General features: G+C 38.7%; 1 protein-coding gene across 6 annotated transcripts in view; it reads right to left on the minus strand.

Moving 5' to 3' along the window:
* Positions 1-19,191, minus strand: part of Tbc1d5 (TBC1 domain family member 5) — a 469,862-nt gene that overhangs the window by 146,357 nt on the left and 304,314 nt on the right. For all 6 annotated transcript variants that reach the window (XM_076915391.1, XM_076915393.1, XM_076915394.1 and 3 more), the window contains one exon: positions 1,277-1,419. In XM_076915391.1, coding sequence (XP_076771506.1) covers positions 1,277-1,419 — 143 coding nt within the window. The remainder of the gene's footprint in view (positions 1-1,276; positions 1,420-19,191) is intronic.

Below are 19,191 nucleotides of genomic sequence, written 5' to 3' on the forward strand. Positions count from 1 at the left end.
TTTAAGATTTCAGAAAATCAGAACGCATTTCATTAGTCGTTTGGTTTGGGAAGTTGTGTGAAAATATTATCTAAATCGATTTTTCTTTTTCTAAGAGATGGTTTTCATTCCTTTTTCTTTCTTCTTCTTCTTCTTTTTTTTTTCTTTGCCACTACAGAATACATACACCTTTAAAAGGGAAATAAGTGTTGGGTGTCTAAAAATTCAGTGTCTATCACATCTACCCAAGCATACTGTGTTACTGACTGTCCAGATGTCTCATAGTCTTATATCATTAGTTCTGGCTACAATGGAAAGAGCTTTTGATTTGCCTCTAAAGAAGCCTAAAGTACTTGACCATCCATGCATAAAAAACAAACAACCCCCCCCCCCCAAAAAAAAAAACCCTTTCCAGTATTTGAAGAAAATGTGGTAGTTACTCATAAATAATGTTGAGGGAATGACAACTGTACAATACATTTTTTAAACAGAATATTAGTATTTCCAGGGCAAAACAGGGCATCTGACTGGTATTGTAAGAATGAAGACAGTCATCTAGCAGAGCAACAGTCACTGTCACAAATGCTCTTACTCTAATTTGAGTTTTCTATTTCCTAACTCTATCTTAGTGCAGTCTTTCCTAGTATACTGTGGCTTATAAACCTTGCTTTGGGAACTGAGATTCCTCCTGAGATGAAAAATAATTTAAGGTATTAATGAAATTTAAAACATGCTCTGATGTTTCCCAGAAGCTGAGGCCATGCCTTTGTGGCTACAGTAAGCACCCTAAGGTGGTTCTGAGGAAACAGGAACACATCTACCACTGAATATAAGGAATAAAATTTGCTAAAATATAACTGGGCAGAAGTCAAATACTCCAGATTTATTTTGCCAATGGCAAGACATTGGTATTATAAAAACAGTGCCAATCTCTTCATAAATATCCTTGAGTACTTGCTACACGTCAGAAGGTGGAGCTCTAAACATATCTGAACTGTTGGTTTCATATGCAGTCCACATGTGAGATGAGAGGATTGAAACAGGAAGCAAGTGTTTAGAAAAATGCACCTAAAGAAGACCCCAGTTCTTTGAGGATAATATCATCCACGTCTCCTAACATGTACAAGGTTCATTGACAGAAAAGAAGTTCAGTGACTTCCTTTGACATTTCAAATATTTCCTGTTATTAAAAACTTATACGTAAATCCAATATGATATAAAGTACATTTAAAAGGAAAACCATTTTTGAAAAAACATGGTTACCTAGTAGAATATGGGCAAAGTGAGAAATACTTACAAGCGTCTCGGATATAGAGTAGCATGGCTGTGAAGACATAGTCGACTAAGCTCAGGTTGAGGCCATCTGCAAACAAGGCATCCCAGACCACCAGCAGGTCCTGTAGAGGGAACTCTCTCCCAAACAGCAGCCGCACCCATCGTCTGCACAGAAACCAAACAAATGTCGAAACAAGACTTCTGATAGTCATCCTTCCCTCATGAAACTGAAACACGTCACAACTTACTAACTGAGCAGTCATAAAATACTATATATTGAAATATACAGTAATTTAAATTTTAAGAAGGTATCATGTATCAAAACAAAACACTGAAAAATTGATGTTTGTAAAGTTCTATACATGACCATAGGCATTATACATTATTCTATGTGTAAAACACGAGAATGAAACTTTTGGGGAGAACAAAAAATTTACATATGAAATAGAAATCACAAATCTTTATCCCCCCCCAAAAGATAGCACAAATGTGTAGTCAATACAGTATTACACAACATCTAAGGTTATTCACTGAAAATACCACTTCCCAAAATTTCAGTTTCTTTAATTGATTTGTTAACTTTTTACAAATGGTTTCTATAACAAATTAATGTAGTCAAACTTAGAGATTTATATTCTCACATTTAATAATTATTTAAGTAATAATTTTAAAACTTAAATGTTAGGAAAAATCAGCACTTTTGTCAAGTTTTAGGAGGGTCAAGTATACACAGTTATTGAAAATGAGAAGCAAACATTTTTTGTCCTGACATAGTTAGTGCTAATCACTTAGGCTATTTTTCACTTAGGAAATGTTTTCATGCTGATTTCATGACCAGGTAATCAGTACAGAACGGAAGTGTGTAAACAGCTAGGGTACTAGACAATGTTTGTATGTAACTGTATAACATAAATAGTGACATGACCTTAAGCTTCCCCAAATCCTAATTAAGCAATTAATATCAATGTTTACAAAAAAATTTAGAATTTAGTTTGATATATTTTGATTCATTTTTCTAATTTACGCAATAGGGGTACAAGTCTTTTATATAGTCTTTCTGCCATGCATTTCAGTGAGAGTTCGATGTAATTCTGACATATACCAGAGCATATGAAAATGTAAATTTCTAGTACAAGCAAATAATATGAAAGAAATTCTTTAAAAATTATAAATACACACACACACACACACACACACACACACACATTAGTGAAGATCTGACTTCTTTGCAAACTTTGAAACAGAATACAGCTGTCTGGAGGTTAAGTGAGGCAAGCCCCTTCAACCAACCCCAATCCTCTGCTCCAGAGTAGGAAGGCAGAACCACAGTCTCTAACCATATGCATCTATCACCATAGCAACTAAACATCATGTGATCAAACATGGTCCCATTCATATTATCAAATTAATCAAGAATATTTTTTCTAGACTGTATTTTCTACCTCAGCCGTTACTTTTTTTTTTCCATGAAAAAAATGCCTAGGTAAATATTTTTAAATGTTGTAATAATTTCTACAACTTTTAATTTATCTTTCAAATCTCACTGTACATCTAAAATAGTTGCTATGCATTTTTCATCTATGTAGGTTAAGAAAAAATTACTTTACAATACACTTCTACATCTTACAAATCACCAAGGCTAATATGTCCTGCACCCAAAAGAACAAAGTATGACTAAATTAAATGGTTACTTTTCTAAATTATGAAGAATTAGCTGGTCTTGTAAGAGTGTGGAGTGGGGGTGATGGTGGGAACTAGAGATGAGCAAACTGAAAAGCACCAGTGCAGAGAATCTTAAATGGATACATCAATATCTGCACAGCTTAGAGGACAAAAACATTTAGAATGTGGTTACTTGCAACTATTTAACCAATAAAACTTGAAAATTCCATCAATGAATAAAATGAATGAATGTTAATACAGAACATGGAAGAAAATATCAAACTGTTTTCCCTAGCATTTCTTACAGCTGGAATTCTTATGTAAATTTCAATACTGTTGCTAACAATAGAGTAGCTTTTTTTTCTTTTTTAGGAACAATTTATCTATAACTATGACAAAATGTCAGGTATTGCTCAACCTCTTGCAACATTCCTATTCCTGAGAGTTATATTAGCTTAGCTTCAAAATGAGCTCACAGGCACTTGCATACAGCTGTGTCTACTGGAGCACTACAGAAGGGCTAAGTGCCAATCCTCATTTCTCACACTGAAGAGGACAGTGCTCATCTCCCTCTTCCCCCTGTCCACAGGCTTAACATCTTCCAGAACTACATAGAATACATGTTTTCAGCAGTTTTATGTTCACTGTGAAGCCCGTTATGTACTATTTTACAAACTTTCACATTGCTGCTGCTGCTGCTGCTGCTGCTGCTGCTGCTGCTGCTGCTGCTGCTGCTGCTGCTTCTTCTTCTTCTTCTTCTTCTTCTTCTTCTTCTTCTTCTTCTTCTTCTTCTTCTTCTTCTTCTTCTTCTTCTTCTTCTTCTTCTCCTCCTCCTCCTCCTCCTTTTTTTTTTTTTTTTGGTTTTTCCAGACAGGGTTTTTCTGTGTAGCCCTGGCTGTCCTGGAACTCCCTCTGTATACCAGGCTGGCCTTGAACTCAGAAATCCGCCTGCCTCTAGCTCCCAAGTGCTGGGATTAAATGTGTGCACCACCACTGCTCGGCCACATTGCTTCTTCATTCATGTTTTACTCTGTCAAAATCTCCTCTATAATCCCAGAATCAGCACCAATACACAAGAAATGTAGGGAGGCTTGGACAGGGATGAGGGGTGGGAGAGGGAGAGGGAGAGGGAGAGGGTAGATATGAAAAGTTCTCTGCAAAGTCCTTTCACCACTTCACTAAGTGCTCTATGTGATGTTCACAAGGGGTGACTGGTGACAGTAAAGCCATGCTACTGAAAAGCATAGGTCTAGCAGAATTGGAAGCACAAGAATTGATCTTAATAATAGTGGCACAAAAATGTTCAGGAAGAGTAATTTAGAAATATAAGATTAAATGTGAACTTAGAAATGGAAAATATAAGAAAACATGGGTTACAGCTAGATATGTAGTACATTATTTTTGATTCATTCATTTACTATGTATCTATACCATGAACATAATGTGCATGTGTGAGTGTGTGTGTATGCATGTCATGACACCTATGTTATAATCAGAGTACAGTTTTCAGGAGTCAGCTCCCACCTCCTTCTGCACTGGGACCTGGGATAAAACTCAGTTCCCCAGTTTTGTGCTGTAAGCACTTTTTATCCATTGTGTCATTTTGTTGGCTCAGACTGTCGATTTGATTATAAAATCTAATAATTTATACATGTAAAACATTGATGCAAAACTATAATCTCCATGCTCCATTTTATAAAATGGGAAAATTAAGGACAAATCCCTAATCTTTAAGACTAGAGGATATGCATAAAGCAACGGTACAGAACTAACAAGGCCTGTATCAATTATCACTTTAATCCAAGTTTGATTTACTTCATATATGTACTCAAAACAAAAACCTTCATGTGCTATTTTGGGCTTTCCCCCCACACATTGAAAAGCAAAGGAAAAAAATATCAGTGCTTTATGGATCGAGTTACTAATAGAAATTATTTCAGTAAGCTTTTATATTCTTAGAAAGGAAAATCTACTTTAAAAAATGAGGCCTTATAAAGAAGTTATGTCTACAATTAACATGCTTTTATTGCAGTTAAAAATATTTAGTGAGTGCTAAGTTACACTTAAGGGTGGCATTAAACCTTTCTTCCCCTAAAGACAGTTCAGCTTAATTGCTTGATACCATTACTTAGCTTTTCAGATGCTGCACCTGAAGTAAGCAGTGCTCACACACTTCATGGCATGTGATGACATGGGGTCCTACTTTATCAAACTGATACAGCAATTACAGCTGCTATACAAACAGAATGACTATTCCAAGTATTGAAGTTAGTAATAAACTTCTCAGAGACAGGACAGTCTTTGAGACTCTTAGCCGTCAGTTTTGTGTAATGACGATGCTTCTCCCAGGGGCTCATTAACTACTGATGGTGTTAATGCTTGGTGAAAGGCGCATAGAAACACCAAGGGGAATTTTATTCATGAGAATGACCAATTTAAAGTTTAAATAAGCATAGCCAAAATGGTTATAGAGGGATATATTATATATCTTCTTTTCTATTTTTATTTTCTGTTAATGACCATTTTGAATGGGACATGGGTATCACAACCACACAAGAACAAGGTAGGAAAATGCATTCAATTTAATATAAAAAACACCAGAAAATAGCCTAGCCTAGCATGGTAGAACACACCTGTAATCTCAGTACTTGAGAGGCGGAGACAGGCAGATTTTTCGGGAATAACTCAGAATCTAAATTCTTTCAGTATCAGCTAAAAATAAAAGTAAGCCATGAAACTACTTATTTGAGGTTGAATACCTATTTGACTGAGTTTACCTAGGTTTCATTGTAATTTTTTTGAAATGATTTGATATTGAGTATTTACTTCACCTCTGTGAGAAGGGTCTCAAAAGTAGTAGTTATTATAGCCAGGATCATAAGAAATTTTTAACTTTAAGTCTTAGGTTTTTTAAAAATTAAAATTACAAAGAATGTATGGCAAAATAACTTCAATCATTTCTCTAAATTTTCTGTAGAATACACTAATGGAAGATGCTTAACCTACTTGCTAAGTTTTTTTTTTTTTTTTTTTTAACTAGTTCTAATCATTCTTAGATAAATTGAAATACAGATCAATAGACAGATGGAGTTATGCCACACTAGGTGATAATGCTTCCTCACAATCCTACAGTCTAACAATAAAACCCATGCCAGGCATGACAAATCTATCTCTGAGTTGCCTGCCATAGGAGTCTAAGAGAGCCTCTAAATAACATAGGCTATTGCAATTGTCTTTCATTACTTCCTAGACCTTAAAGGTAAAAACCTATTGCTGAATACACACATGATTTGGACAGAGGACTTGGAGGAACTGCGGTGGGACTGACCTGGAAGCCTCCCTAAAAACTGGATCTCATAGTATCAGAAGCTGTTATTAAAGCTGCCAAGGAAAACAAGCAATCGGTAGTCACACCCAGTTATAAAGTCTACAGACCACAATGCCCCATGACATAACAATGACAGCTTTAGCTTAGGAATGACAAGCATTTGTCTAATTACACTTAAGGCCTGCTCAATAGGAGAGAATTCATGCCTGGGTCCATATGTAACCAACTACCCATGGATAGAGGGTGGCACAGATCCTAGAGCAGAAACATATTTCTGCTATTTTCCTAAGTCCGAATGACTTCTAATTGTATTTTAAATATTTATCTTTGTACCCACTGACAAGTGTTATTTTCACCTCTCATCAAAGAAGCTTGTGTATGCAGCAGATGCATGAGGAACTTTGTAATTTACAGAGATCCAAAACTGGTAAAAACAAAACAAAACAAAAACAAAACGAAATCACAGAGAACAACCACAGGGCATATAATCCCAAGTGGTTCACCTACATTGCATCTATAGTTCATCATCTAAGAATACCACAGGTGAGTGGGGATGTCTAATGACAGTATCATTTGACATATCAATGTGGATAGAAAAAAATATACAAGTCTCTACTGTTAGATAAATATCTGTAGGCAATAAATGGCTCCTGAGAGAGGTACAATCCTTGAGAGGGAGTTGAAAGGGGCTGTCTTATCTTGGGTTTTATTGCTGTAAATTGACACCATGACCACAGCAAACTCTTATAAAAGAAAACATTTAGTTGAGGTTGGCTTATAGCCAGCTGGGTTAATCCTTTACCATCATGGCAAAAAACAGTGGTGTGCAGACAGACATGGTGCTGGATAAGGAGCTGAGAATTCTACACCTTGATATATCTGGGCATAGCTTGAGCATCTATGAGACCTTGATGCTTGCCTACACAGTGACACACTTCCTCCAACAAGGTCACACCTACTCCAACAAGACCACCACTGCTAATCTTACCACTCCCTATGAAGCAACCATTCAATCACATAAGTCTATGGGGGCCATTCCTATACAAACCACAACAGGGACACAAAAAGATTTGGAGGGGGTAAAAAACGAGGTGGAAACATGTAAAACAGTATAATTGAGAATCTTATAAGTCGTTTGCAAAACCAACCAAACAAACCAGTCTGAGTGGAAAGTCAGCCTTGTGTATTAGCATATAAATATCCCCTGCTCTTCTTTTAGAGCAGTGGTTCTCAACCTTCCTAGTGCTGCAATCCTTTAATACAGTTCCTCATCTTGTAGTGACCCCAACCATAAAATTACTTTTGTCACTACTTCCTAACTGTAATTTTGCTTGTTACAAGTCGTAATGTAAATAAATATCTGATATGTAGATGGTCTTAGGTAACTCCTATGATATGGTCATTTCACTCCCAAAAGGCTTACTAGCCACAGTTTGAGAACTGCTATTTTAGAAGCACTGCCTCCCATTATAATATGGTATTTAAAATATTTAGTAATTTTAGCACATATAACTTACCAACACATTCAAGTAAAGTGAATGAGATGGTAAGACTTGAGTAGTTGTTCAGAACAGGATTCACTGGCCAAGAACCATCTCATTCATTCAAGTGGGGTGCAGCTGGAATCCTGACCCTGACTGAAGAGGTCTATGACAATGTGTCACCAAGAGAGACTTCCTACCTACCACACCCTTGTGCTCTACCACGGATGAGCTTCTTGGCATTTCCTGGAGCAAATTACTTAAAGGCCACTATCATAATCGAGTGACAAAAAAAATTCAAGTGTAGCTGGTGACCATACTGGAAAAACTAGTTAAAATTAGTGCAAACACTGTCTTTTAAATTTTAATACACTTTCAGAGTGTTTGAAAATATGTTTTCTAATATATTATCACCAGGAAAAGGAATTATCAAATCAATTTCCTAAAAGAACATGAAGAAAATAATAGTGCATATCTTCCTTAATCTGAGACCTATTTCTAAAAAGAACAAACTAGTTTGAAGTTAGTACCAGAGGGATCTCAGTCACACTTTGTACCATGCTGAATGAACTTGTTTTGCATCTCTCTCTAAACACTGCTATACCTTATTAGTATAACAAGCATTGGGTATAATATTAAGCTGGAAAATACCAAAATCTGCTTACTGGTGAAGGTAAGACAATAGGCATGTTTCCATAAGCATTTGATCTCAACTCCAACAATGATGCAGAGACTAGCAAGAGTGAGGTATGCCAGACAAGAGACCTGGACAGAGCCGTCACTGCAGACAAGCAGGGCATCTTAACTACAGACTAGCAAGAGTAAGGTATGCCAGACAAGAGACCTGGACAGAGCCGTCACTGCAGACAAGCCGGGCATCTTAACTACAGACTAGCAAGAGTGAGGTATGCCAGACAAGAGACCTGGACAGAGCCGTCACTGCAGACAAGCAGGGCATCTTAACTATAGTCTATGGCTGTATGTGCCCTCTAGGGGAATTCTCGCAGATGCTTTCTTCTTCCCTCTCTGGGCCTGATGGAGAGCAGCTCCACATCTGTTAAGTGCTGCTAATTCCACAGGCACTGGTGAGCAAACCGTAGCTACTGATAATGCTGACAGGAAAGCAAACCTTTCTCCAACAGATTCCACTCACCTTAAACATACTTGTAGGGGACAAAGAATAGGTTGTTAGCATGCTCTATAACTTGGTATTTATTTCCTCCTGAGGTTAGCTCTTTCTGGCCAGGGATCCTGTAGATGATAAGCTTACATCTTATTTTTACACAGCCTTCGTAGATGCTCACTGAATTTTCCCTAAAGTGTCTCTCATGTCTCTGTGTGCTGGCTCATATACTAAATCTCCACGGCGACGTAGCCATCCTGGACTTCCCCTTACATTTCTAGACCACTGGTTCTAAAGCTCAAGCATTACTCAGCTTTATCCTGCATTTAAAACGTGATACTGCACAGTGCCACTACCTGGGGGCTTGTTAGACATGCAGACTTTCAATACTGCTTAACTAGACAATGGATTATTTTTTAATAAGACTAACTTACAAGTGATTCACATTTACAATAATGCTTGAGAGAAAACTGGGATAGGTACTATACTCTTGTTTCATATACATATTTGGTATCATCTACTCCTAAATAATATATTATTTTGCAAGGAAGGAAAAAGCTTGAAATAATGGGTGGGTTTTCCAGTTACAACAGTACTCTACCCTGAATGCTTGTTCAACTCCTGCAGAGTAGGACCATTCTCCAGATATGCTGATACAAAAGACTTAGGTGGAGATTGATACCGTGTATTCTAAACTAGTTGCCAGGGCATTTTGATAATACTTGTGTGAGGAACACATAAAAAGTTCTAAATTTTCAAGAATATCTTAGCTATTCCAGTATCTCTCAAACATTAATTTAAATATGTACCTTTGAGTTAATTTCCCTAGTATGTCTAGTCATTGGACCAACGACTACCACATATTTAATATATGTGACAAAACCATGCTCAGTCAAACTTCTTTTAACATTCTGGTAACCTCTAAATATTTTATGTTATGTACCATACATACATACATACATACATACATACATACATGCATGAGGGAGAGGAGACTGAGAGGGAGAGAAAGAGCGGCAATGTGCTCTTTCTACCTCATAGGAGAATTTGGGTCATTTTAATTTTTATTAAGCTCTCAGCATATGACTTAGGTTAATATTTGTAAGTCGATGGTTTTTAAACATTGATTTACTATGAAAGATCTATTTTCTGTCTGTCTGTCTATGATACATTAGCTCAGTGGTGAAACAGATACTTAGCATGCGTTATTTCAATCACAGTAACAGGAAGGAACACACACACTGTTGCTCTTTGCCTCCTCCCCCTATACAGTAAACATATATGTATGTTTGTACACACACACACACGCGCATGCATGTTTAATTTGAAGGTGAATACTCGTAAGTCTGAGGACCTGCTTCTCTGTTCTGACAGAAATGGATCCAGGACATGATAGATGGTAGTCAAGAGCTCCGTCATCAAGCTACATTCTAGCTCTCAAAAGACTGCATTTAGTCCTGTTTTAGTATATTTCCTGAGACTCAGGTGATTTGCTCTAATGAGGTCCAAGAATTAGCAGGACATGGCAGACAGAGCATATACCCTCCTTCAGTACCTTTAAACATGCAGAACCCACGGAGAGGTGGCAAGTGCACATAAGGAATAGAAAATACCGTTAGGACTAGGACTCAAGAAATTTCCCACTGCCCTAGTGATCCTGTGATTACAGGCAAAATGGTAATTGGTTTGTAGATGTTAACTCATGTGTTACCAGTGAGTTATTCTTATGTCATTATGTCCAAAAGCAATTTGGGAGGAGAAAGGGTTTATTACATCTTACTAGTTAGAGTCTGTCCTGGAGGGAAGGGAGAGCACATGCGCTTAGTACAGAAATGTGGAGGCAGAAACTGAAGCAGAAGCTATAGAGAAACAAAGTCTACTAGCTTGTTGCCCCATGGCTCTCTCAGCTGGTTTTATGTAAGACCCAGGACCAAAGAACAGGGGTGACCCTGCTCAAAGTGTCACACCCAGGACCAATGAACAGGGTGACCCTGCTCACAGTGTCACAAGCAATCATTACATATGAACATGTGAACAGGGGTGACCCTGCTCATAGCGTCACACCCAGGACCAATGAACAGGGTGACCCTGCTCACAGTGTCACAGGGCTGGGCTTCACCATATCAATCATTACATATGAACATGTGAACAGGGGTGACCCTGCTCACAGTGTCACACCCAGGACCAATGAACAGGGTGACCCTGCTCACAGTGTCACAGGGCTGGGCTTCACCATATCAATCATTACATATGAACATGTGAACAGGGGTGACCCTGCTCACAGTGTCACACCCAGGACCAATGAACAGGGTGACCCTGCTCACAGTGTCACAGGGCTGGGCTTCACCATGTCAATCATTAAGTATGAACATGCCCAGGCTGCCGACAGGCAATCTGATGGAGCCATTTTCTCAACTGAGATTCCCTCTTCCTAGATGATTCTAGCTTGTGTCAAGTGACAAAAAAAACAAGACAAAAACAGAAACAAACAAACAAATCCAAGCCGCACACAATGGCTCTGTATGACAAGCTTGCTCAGATGGATGAGAAACTCTTAGAGACATCATTTAGTTTACATCTAACCCCATGTTGTGCTGGTGGAAGATAGATTTCAGAATAAGGGAGTTTTCCTACACTCATTCATAATCTAATGCTCAGTGGAAAGACATGATGGACCACCAAATGAGAATAAGCAAGGACTATTTCATTAGAGATTGCCATAGAAAGTCAACTACAATCACATGTAACAGCAAATCAAAAGTAGTAAAGAACATTTTAGAATCAGAAGGGAAAAGTCGGCTCCACTTCTGCTGATGAGAAACTGTAGTGTGTGGCTAAGTAAAAGTGGAGGTCACATGTGACTTGGTCTACAGACACTGACATGGCCTGAGGTTGTAGCTGGCTTCTTAGATGGTCCCAGTTGTCCTGTCAGATATGCTTTGGCCACTGTTCCCTTGAAAAGTTATCACTCAACACTTGACAGGCTTCTAGCCCCATTCCTATGCTCAGCTTAGAATTAGCTAGTCATAGAAATTCAATATTACTTTCTCTGAGAATTCTAAGCCCTAGTGAAGAAGATAAGTCTGATAAGCAATGGCCATTGGATGTGTACATTCCTTATTAAAAAAATTCATGAAAACTATCCAGCACTATGACATAAATTCAAGTCTCTGTCCTTTTTTTAATAGTATGGAATAGCATTTATTTAGGACATGGGGGGGACTTGAGGGGATAGTGGGGGTAGTAGAGACAGAGAAAGGGAGAGAGAGATAGAGAAAGGGAGGGAGAGAGAGAGAATGAGACAGAGAGAGCAAGAGAGAGAGAGTGAGAGTGAGCGAGAGAGAGAAAGAGAATGAATGAGAGAAGAGGAGTAGAGAGGCCAGCCATGGACACGTGGAGAGATGGGGGTGGGAATGGGGAGAAGATACTGGACAGAGAAGGAATGTGTATTCTCCCTGAATTTAAAAAAGACCAGTGCATCTTCCCTCTTAAGGGGTTTCTGGGCTAAGTCCTTCCCTGCAAGGACCTGGCAAAGAGGATAAGAGAGCAAGAGCAAGCCTCTTATTAATAGCAAGTTCTGGATTCATTTGAGAGTTTAATCAAATTTATAAACCACACTCATATCTAGTCACATGGCCATCACAAGCAAAAGTGTAGCTAATCCAAGTACATTAAGATGAGGCAGTATGCTAAATACCATTCTTTGGTGGGGTTGGGGAGGTCAGGAAGGAAGTTTTTGAGATAGAGTTTCTTTGTGCAGCCCTGGCTATCCTGGCTGTAGACTAGGCTGCCAAGGGGAAATGTCTGGTTTCTTTGCGGACTCAGTTGTGTCATGTGATGTTTTTCTGGAAGCAGACATGTGAGAGGATGTTTTGCACAAGAAGCAGATACACGAGAGGATGTTTTGCTGAGGCAAAAGCTTGAGAGAGTGCATGTTGTTTAGAAAGAATATTAATATAACCCCATAGGCGGTGAGAGGACAAGCTTGCATTGGTTCGCCTTGCCATATGCTTCACTGGTCTTCACTGATCTTTTGTTGTGACTTTCTAAAGAGAAAAATGCTAAATAACTTCTTGTGGTATTCTACTTGCTTCTTTCCACTTCCAGGGACTCATGCCCATTCAGCAGAGCCTTCTGGTTTCTTGTGGACTGAACTGCTACTACTGATTCGTGTTTAGAGTTTGCAGAGTAGACTGGACCACTGCTACTGATTTGTGCTTGACGTTTTGGACTGGCCTGCTGATATCCTGACAACAAAGGTTGGAATCATCCAAAGAAGTACTTCTAAACCGGTCCATATCCCCTTGTACTATGAACCATCTTCTGCTACCTCTGCTGGGTGGGTTGGAAGGGAGGCTGAAAAAACCTAAGCCTACAGGCTGGCCTTCTGGGATTAAAGTCATGTGCTACCCAGCACTAAACACTATTCTTATTTTAGAAGTCTGATTACCATGGAATGTTATATTCAAATGAGAGGAATGTGTACTCTTCCTGAATTTAAAAAAGACCAGTGCATCTTCCCTCTTAAGGGGTTTCTGGGCTAAGTCCTTCCCTGCAAGGACCTGGCAAAGCACAGGTGGGTGAACAGTCTATAAATCCACACAATTCTGGGGAATCATCTATAGTCTGACTATACTAACTGCTGGAATGGGGCTGAAAATGCTGGAGCTGAATGAGGTGACTGTCTCCTCTAGCTTCTACCAGCCCAACATGACCAAAAGGAAGACTGAAGAAGAATGTGAATCCTCATCTAAGATTTCATCTAAGATTTTGAATTTTAGCCTCAACTTAGCAAGTACTATGATAGGATACAGACTTGATATTATGATGGCAACTCTTAGCATGAGATTTAACCAAAGAAAAATATTAATTCAATAATAACGCTATCAATCTGGATTCCTCAGGTAACTCTGGATTTTTTCTGCCCCTGCCCCAACCCCCATGGGTGTGTATGAAAGAATCTGGGCATGTTTATTCTGGGCAAATTGATGGCAACATTAGCAAAATATAATTAAGAAAGTACAAATAATCTAAAACATTGCTAAATACATTTTAAGGTGTAGTATTAATGGCTTTTGGGGTATCCTCCATTGAGATTACATATGTCATAGTTCTTAACCATGAACATGGATACTCAAGAGCTAAACATTACGTTGTGGCTCAGTGGTAGAGTACTTGCCTACCATTTGCAAAGTCCTAAGTTCAAGCCTCAGCACCTAAAAGGAAATAAAACAAGAAGCTAAACATACTTGCCTGATGAAGCTGAGCTAAGGAGCAGGGTGTGAGAGGCAGGAAGAAAGAGATGACACCCAAAAGATTCTGTGAAGGCAAAGGGCGCCGGGCTCCATTACATTCATTATATTCGTTACATACATAATGTGTAAATATGTTCTCTATCCAAGTCAAATCATTCCCTCCTGGAAGGAAGAAGACGACTCAAAAGTCTCAAGAAGCTGAGGAAATATACAGGTTTAGGATGTTAGTTTCTCCCCAATCTTAAGAGCAGCAAACAGTCTCTGAGGAGAAGGCTCTGTTGGACATAGCTGCAGGGGATCCTGAGACAGCACCCACATGTTCCTGTAAGTAACCCCTGACCTAGACTCCTGTATGTAATCAAACACAAAGGTGCAGGGGAGCGCACATGTGTCTGTCTGCCTGCCTGTTTGTCTTTGTACAGAACAGAAGTCAGCCTTGGGTATTATTTCTCAGTTGATATCACTGTAGGTTTTGAACCGGAGTGGATCATTTGCCTACTCTGTCAACTAGGCTATGCTGACAACACTGAGCTTCAGGGATCTTTCTGCCTTTGCCACACCAGTGTTGGGATTATAAACTGGTGCATCATGTCTGCCTGCAAGTGTGTGTGCTAACTACAACCACAATCACAAACTTAACAAGAGTTGTCTTAAAACAAAAGACCTACTGGAGGATTTATTCTCAGGTACCCAGTGGCAGGAGGCCCTCTTCCTTCTGGGAGAGCAGCCTACTTCAGGAATAGTGTAAGCTGTGCTTATAGGGGTGGACAAGTTTCTTACTGGCCTCTTTTTGTTTGCTGTCTTGTTCTTTATGGAGGGGCCTGTTCAAAATTGTGTCAATTACCAATCTTTAATTTGAACTTCACTTCATGCAGCCCATTGTCTCAGTCTCTGGTCAGGTTTTTCAAAGCTTTGCCTCTTTTAACTAATCTATAGCTTTCCACTTCAGCTTCTGCGTTTCTTCCATAGCATGGGGTGGGGGGACAGCTCTAGTGAGTCTTCATGTGGCACTACTGAGAGGAGGACCTTTCCAACACTGTAAAAAATACCAGGCAAAGCAGGGAGGAAGAAAGCACAGCAGAAAGCAGATCTCAGCATGCTAACCTGGTTCTGAGACTGGAGCCTGACCCTCATGCTCACGCGGAAGCACATTACCATTTCCCCTCTTGCACTTCTTTCTTTCTGCTTTGATGGTTTTGTAATTATTAGTTGAAATAGGGTCTCCCAAGATAGCTCTGGCTGTCTTGGAACCCAATACATAGTCCAGGAAACCAACATGGCAGTGAGTTTGAGGTAGTGCTCCCGTCTCGGCCTCTGGCTGCTGAGACACAGGCGTGTGCTATTAGGACTGGCTGCAGAGTTACTCTTGTCCTTACAGGACGATTTTGAGTTCTGAAGCACTACTATGTTTCATTATCAAATGAGCCTCATGCCCTCAAAGCACTGCTACTCCACATGGACTTACCCAGGGAGAAATGACATGCTTCAGAGATAAAGCTCTGATGTCTGTGCTGCTGTCACAATTCATACTTATTGGCTCAGATAAGCAGGGAAGCAACATGTGTTTAGTGAAATGAACAGTGCATTTTCACTCGACTGCTGGGTAATGATGATCCTGTAACTTCTCAACACTGTCTACTGCCTTGTTTTCCTCTTAAATGCCCTTCTTTCTCATTTTGATTAAGATATATCTAATTCTGGTGAGCACGGAAGATTCACCTTTCCACATGAAAGTGAGGTTACAGCACTCAGGGTGAAAAATATTGATTTATACCATGTCATCTGTGAAGTAGCTCAATTTTACTGTAGCACTCTGAAGGACTTAGTTTGATGAATCATAGTCTGCTATTATATAAAAACCCAACTTAGTTACAATTCAGTGGAAATTCCAGCCACAGAAACCTTTAAGATTAGGTGCTTCTTTTCAGGGAAACTCATCAAGGAAACTATAAAACAAAACTAAGAACTCACTGAAAAATAACTGCCAACTTTATCAGCTGTTTTACAAAGACTTCTGAAGTCCAGAATTGGAAACTGGGCTCATGGAGAGGACAAAAAAAAAAAAAATCAGTCACGTTCAGGTAACCAAGGGCATTGAGATATGTATACTCATAAAATAACGTGTGGGCAAAGCAACCCAAATACAAAGCAGTGGAAACAGCATGTAATATACTCTACTCTTACAGACATATACATTTTAACATCAGTACCCATTACTATAGCTGAGCCTTGGGACACACATGCTCCAAGCTGAGAGACATCCAAGACAGAAATGCTGCCCCCTGGTCACAGCCTCCATCCCACACATTCCACACCTCATTAACCCTTTTGTTATTTTATATAAATTGAAATTAAAACTGAGTTATTGCTTCTCTAACTCAGAGCAGGTTTTTAGAAGTGGAGAATAAAATATTTTGCAGTGTAATATGGCCTGCAGTAGGTAGGAATTTTTCTTCCCACGACAGATCTCCTCTCTTATAAGAAATCCAATCCCCAAATGCAGCTAATATCATTTCATAATGGAGATATTTTAATGCACATTCACACCTTTTAAAAATGTAAGTTTGAACACACCGTATCACGCACTATTGCCCATCACTGGACATCACCATTCCAGTCAGCAGACATAGAAATGCTTTGTCTTGGGTCTGGTTGTAGGTACAAAGGCCACTGTTGGTGGAATCACAACAGGGTAGTTTATCTCCATTAAAGTGAGTTTTGCTAACAAACTCAAGGAAATCCAATCCTGAAAGGATAGTTTTGCTTGCAAATGATGTCAAAATAATGGCCACTACAAAAATCACAAACCTTGTACCTACTTTTCATGCTGTATACAGGCTTAATGCAGAATGTACAAGTTTTAACATTGACAATTATAAAATGTCCTGAAAATAAGTAAGAAAAAAAAACCTAACTGCCGTGTATTCAAAGACTTTATAGGATAAAGAGGATTCATAGCAACTAGGAGGTTGCATTTTATAAAAATTGAAAACATTAAATAACACTGTTAAAAAATAACATACTGAGAAAAAGTTCAAAAAGCACACAGACAAAGGATGTATTTCTTAGATATATAAAGAACTCACAATTCTATCACAATAAATAAACACCCAAATTTTTAAAATAGACAGAGATATGTAAAGAAACTCCACCAAAGAAATGATATAATAGTAAATGAATATGAAGATGTTCAATAAAGTTAATTATGATGGAAATATAAATGCAAACTACAACAAATATCATTATGTGTCCACGAGAATGACTCTTGTTATTTATTCTCTTGATTTGCTCTTGAGACAGGCTCCCCTGGGTTCCTCAAGTTGGCTTGAGTGATCCTCTTACTTTAAGCTCCCAAGTATCTGGGAAGCAAGGCATGTAGGATGGCCTGGTTTAAAATGGCTTCTAAAAATAACAAAACAGTGTGGTGATAAGATAAAATTGCTAGAAACTCTCATATATTGTCAATTTTAATGCAGAACTGTATAGCCATTTTGGAAAGAAGACTGAAAGCCATTTGGCTATTTCTCATAAAGTTAAACACAGATTTACCAAACGACCAACTAGTTTGTCTCCCCAGGATTTATCCCAGAGAAACATATTCACACAAACACCCTTATGTGAATATTTATGTTTCTAATTCATATTTGCCCCAAATTAGAAAAATCCAACTATCCTTTGACTGGTTAATGCTTAAACAATCTGTGGCATATCCAAATGCTAAAATACTATTCATCAATAGGAAATAAGCTATTGATATAATCAATAACATGATGAATCTTAATTGAATCATTGTAAGAGAAAGAAAGCAGACTTAAAAAGCTGTGTATCACATGGTTCTTTGTATGTAATATGGTAGGAAAGGCAAACAAAATTATAGAGACAGCTCAACAGGATCAGTGGTGAAAGGCTGAGGGAGGAAATGCTTTTAATAGGACACAAGGCAAATAGTAAATAAAAGGAATTCACCACAGTACAAATGCAGGTATTGGTCAAACTATACTTCAGTGTACTAGAATTAAAAGACAGTGGCAACTACAGGCAAATTAAGTCATGAAAAACATGATTGCTAAAATTCATCACAGAAAAGTGACTAAGGGCTGAACAATTTGATTATATTTTCTACTGTGGTCTTCTTGACTTTACTGTTGTTTTCTGACCAACTTTCTCACAGCTCTTCAATACTGTTAACCACTGTGTAGGTACCAGAAGTCCTCTAACCTCCATTTTCTTTCTATTAACTCTCTAAGTTCTTGCATTCCCTTTTGTTTATTAACTATCATTTGTCTCTTGGTGGTACCCAGTATCAGGGGACTCTACCCTTCCCAGGCACTGAGGTAAGGGTTTCTCATTTCTCAGTAGTGTTCTTCCTACTTTGCTTTTACAATGAAACTGCTGATACGATCTCTAGTGACTTTGCATAAGAGAACTCCAAGACAGGGAAATGTAATCAGTTCCTTCATAAACAGTCATTAAGAACATACAAATGAGAGACTCATCTTCAAATGCTGAAGATAAATCAATGAGCAAGAGGAAGTCCCTGCTATTCCCATGCTTATGTGGTTTGTGAAGGCCTAGGACAGATAAATAACCATAAAATAAATTCTATATGATACTAAAATAAAAAATACAAGGAGATAGTAAACTGTAAATGAAATAAGGTAATAAGGCAACCAGAAGCATATAAGGAGATAACTAGAAAGCTAAGGAAAGCAGCAGTAAGTCACAAATGGTCCACGGGGCAGAACCAGCTGGAGGAACAGTAAAGTGCTGAAGTTAGAAAAGTGGGCTGCCCTTAAGGTTCTCCACTGTGCTCATGCTGGGAGGTAACAGGGCTTTTAAGAGATTAAAATAGAGTACTGGGGAACATCCAGAGAAGGGAAAAAGTATTTCTCATAGGACCCCTGAGCTTGTTCCTCAGTGGGTTGTTACAAAGGCCTGAACTTGAAAACTAAAATCCTGCCGTGAGAATTTCACACACCTCGGTGACCACTGACCACACTCACACCCTCTTGCCCATCTCGCTGGTACATCTGTCTACCTCTACCCTTCTCCACAAATCTCTTTATCACACTATTGTTTTCTTATTTT

This window comes from Arvicanthis niloticus, chromosome 17 (genome assembly GCF_011762505.2).
Source record: "Arvicanthis niloticus isolate mArvNil1 chromosome 17, mArvNil1.pat.X, whole genome shotgun sequence".
In the NCBI taxonomy this organism is placed as follows: Eukaryota; Metazoa; Chordata; class Mammalia; order Rodentia; family Muridae; genus Arvicanthis; species Arvicanthis niloticus.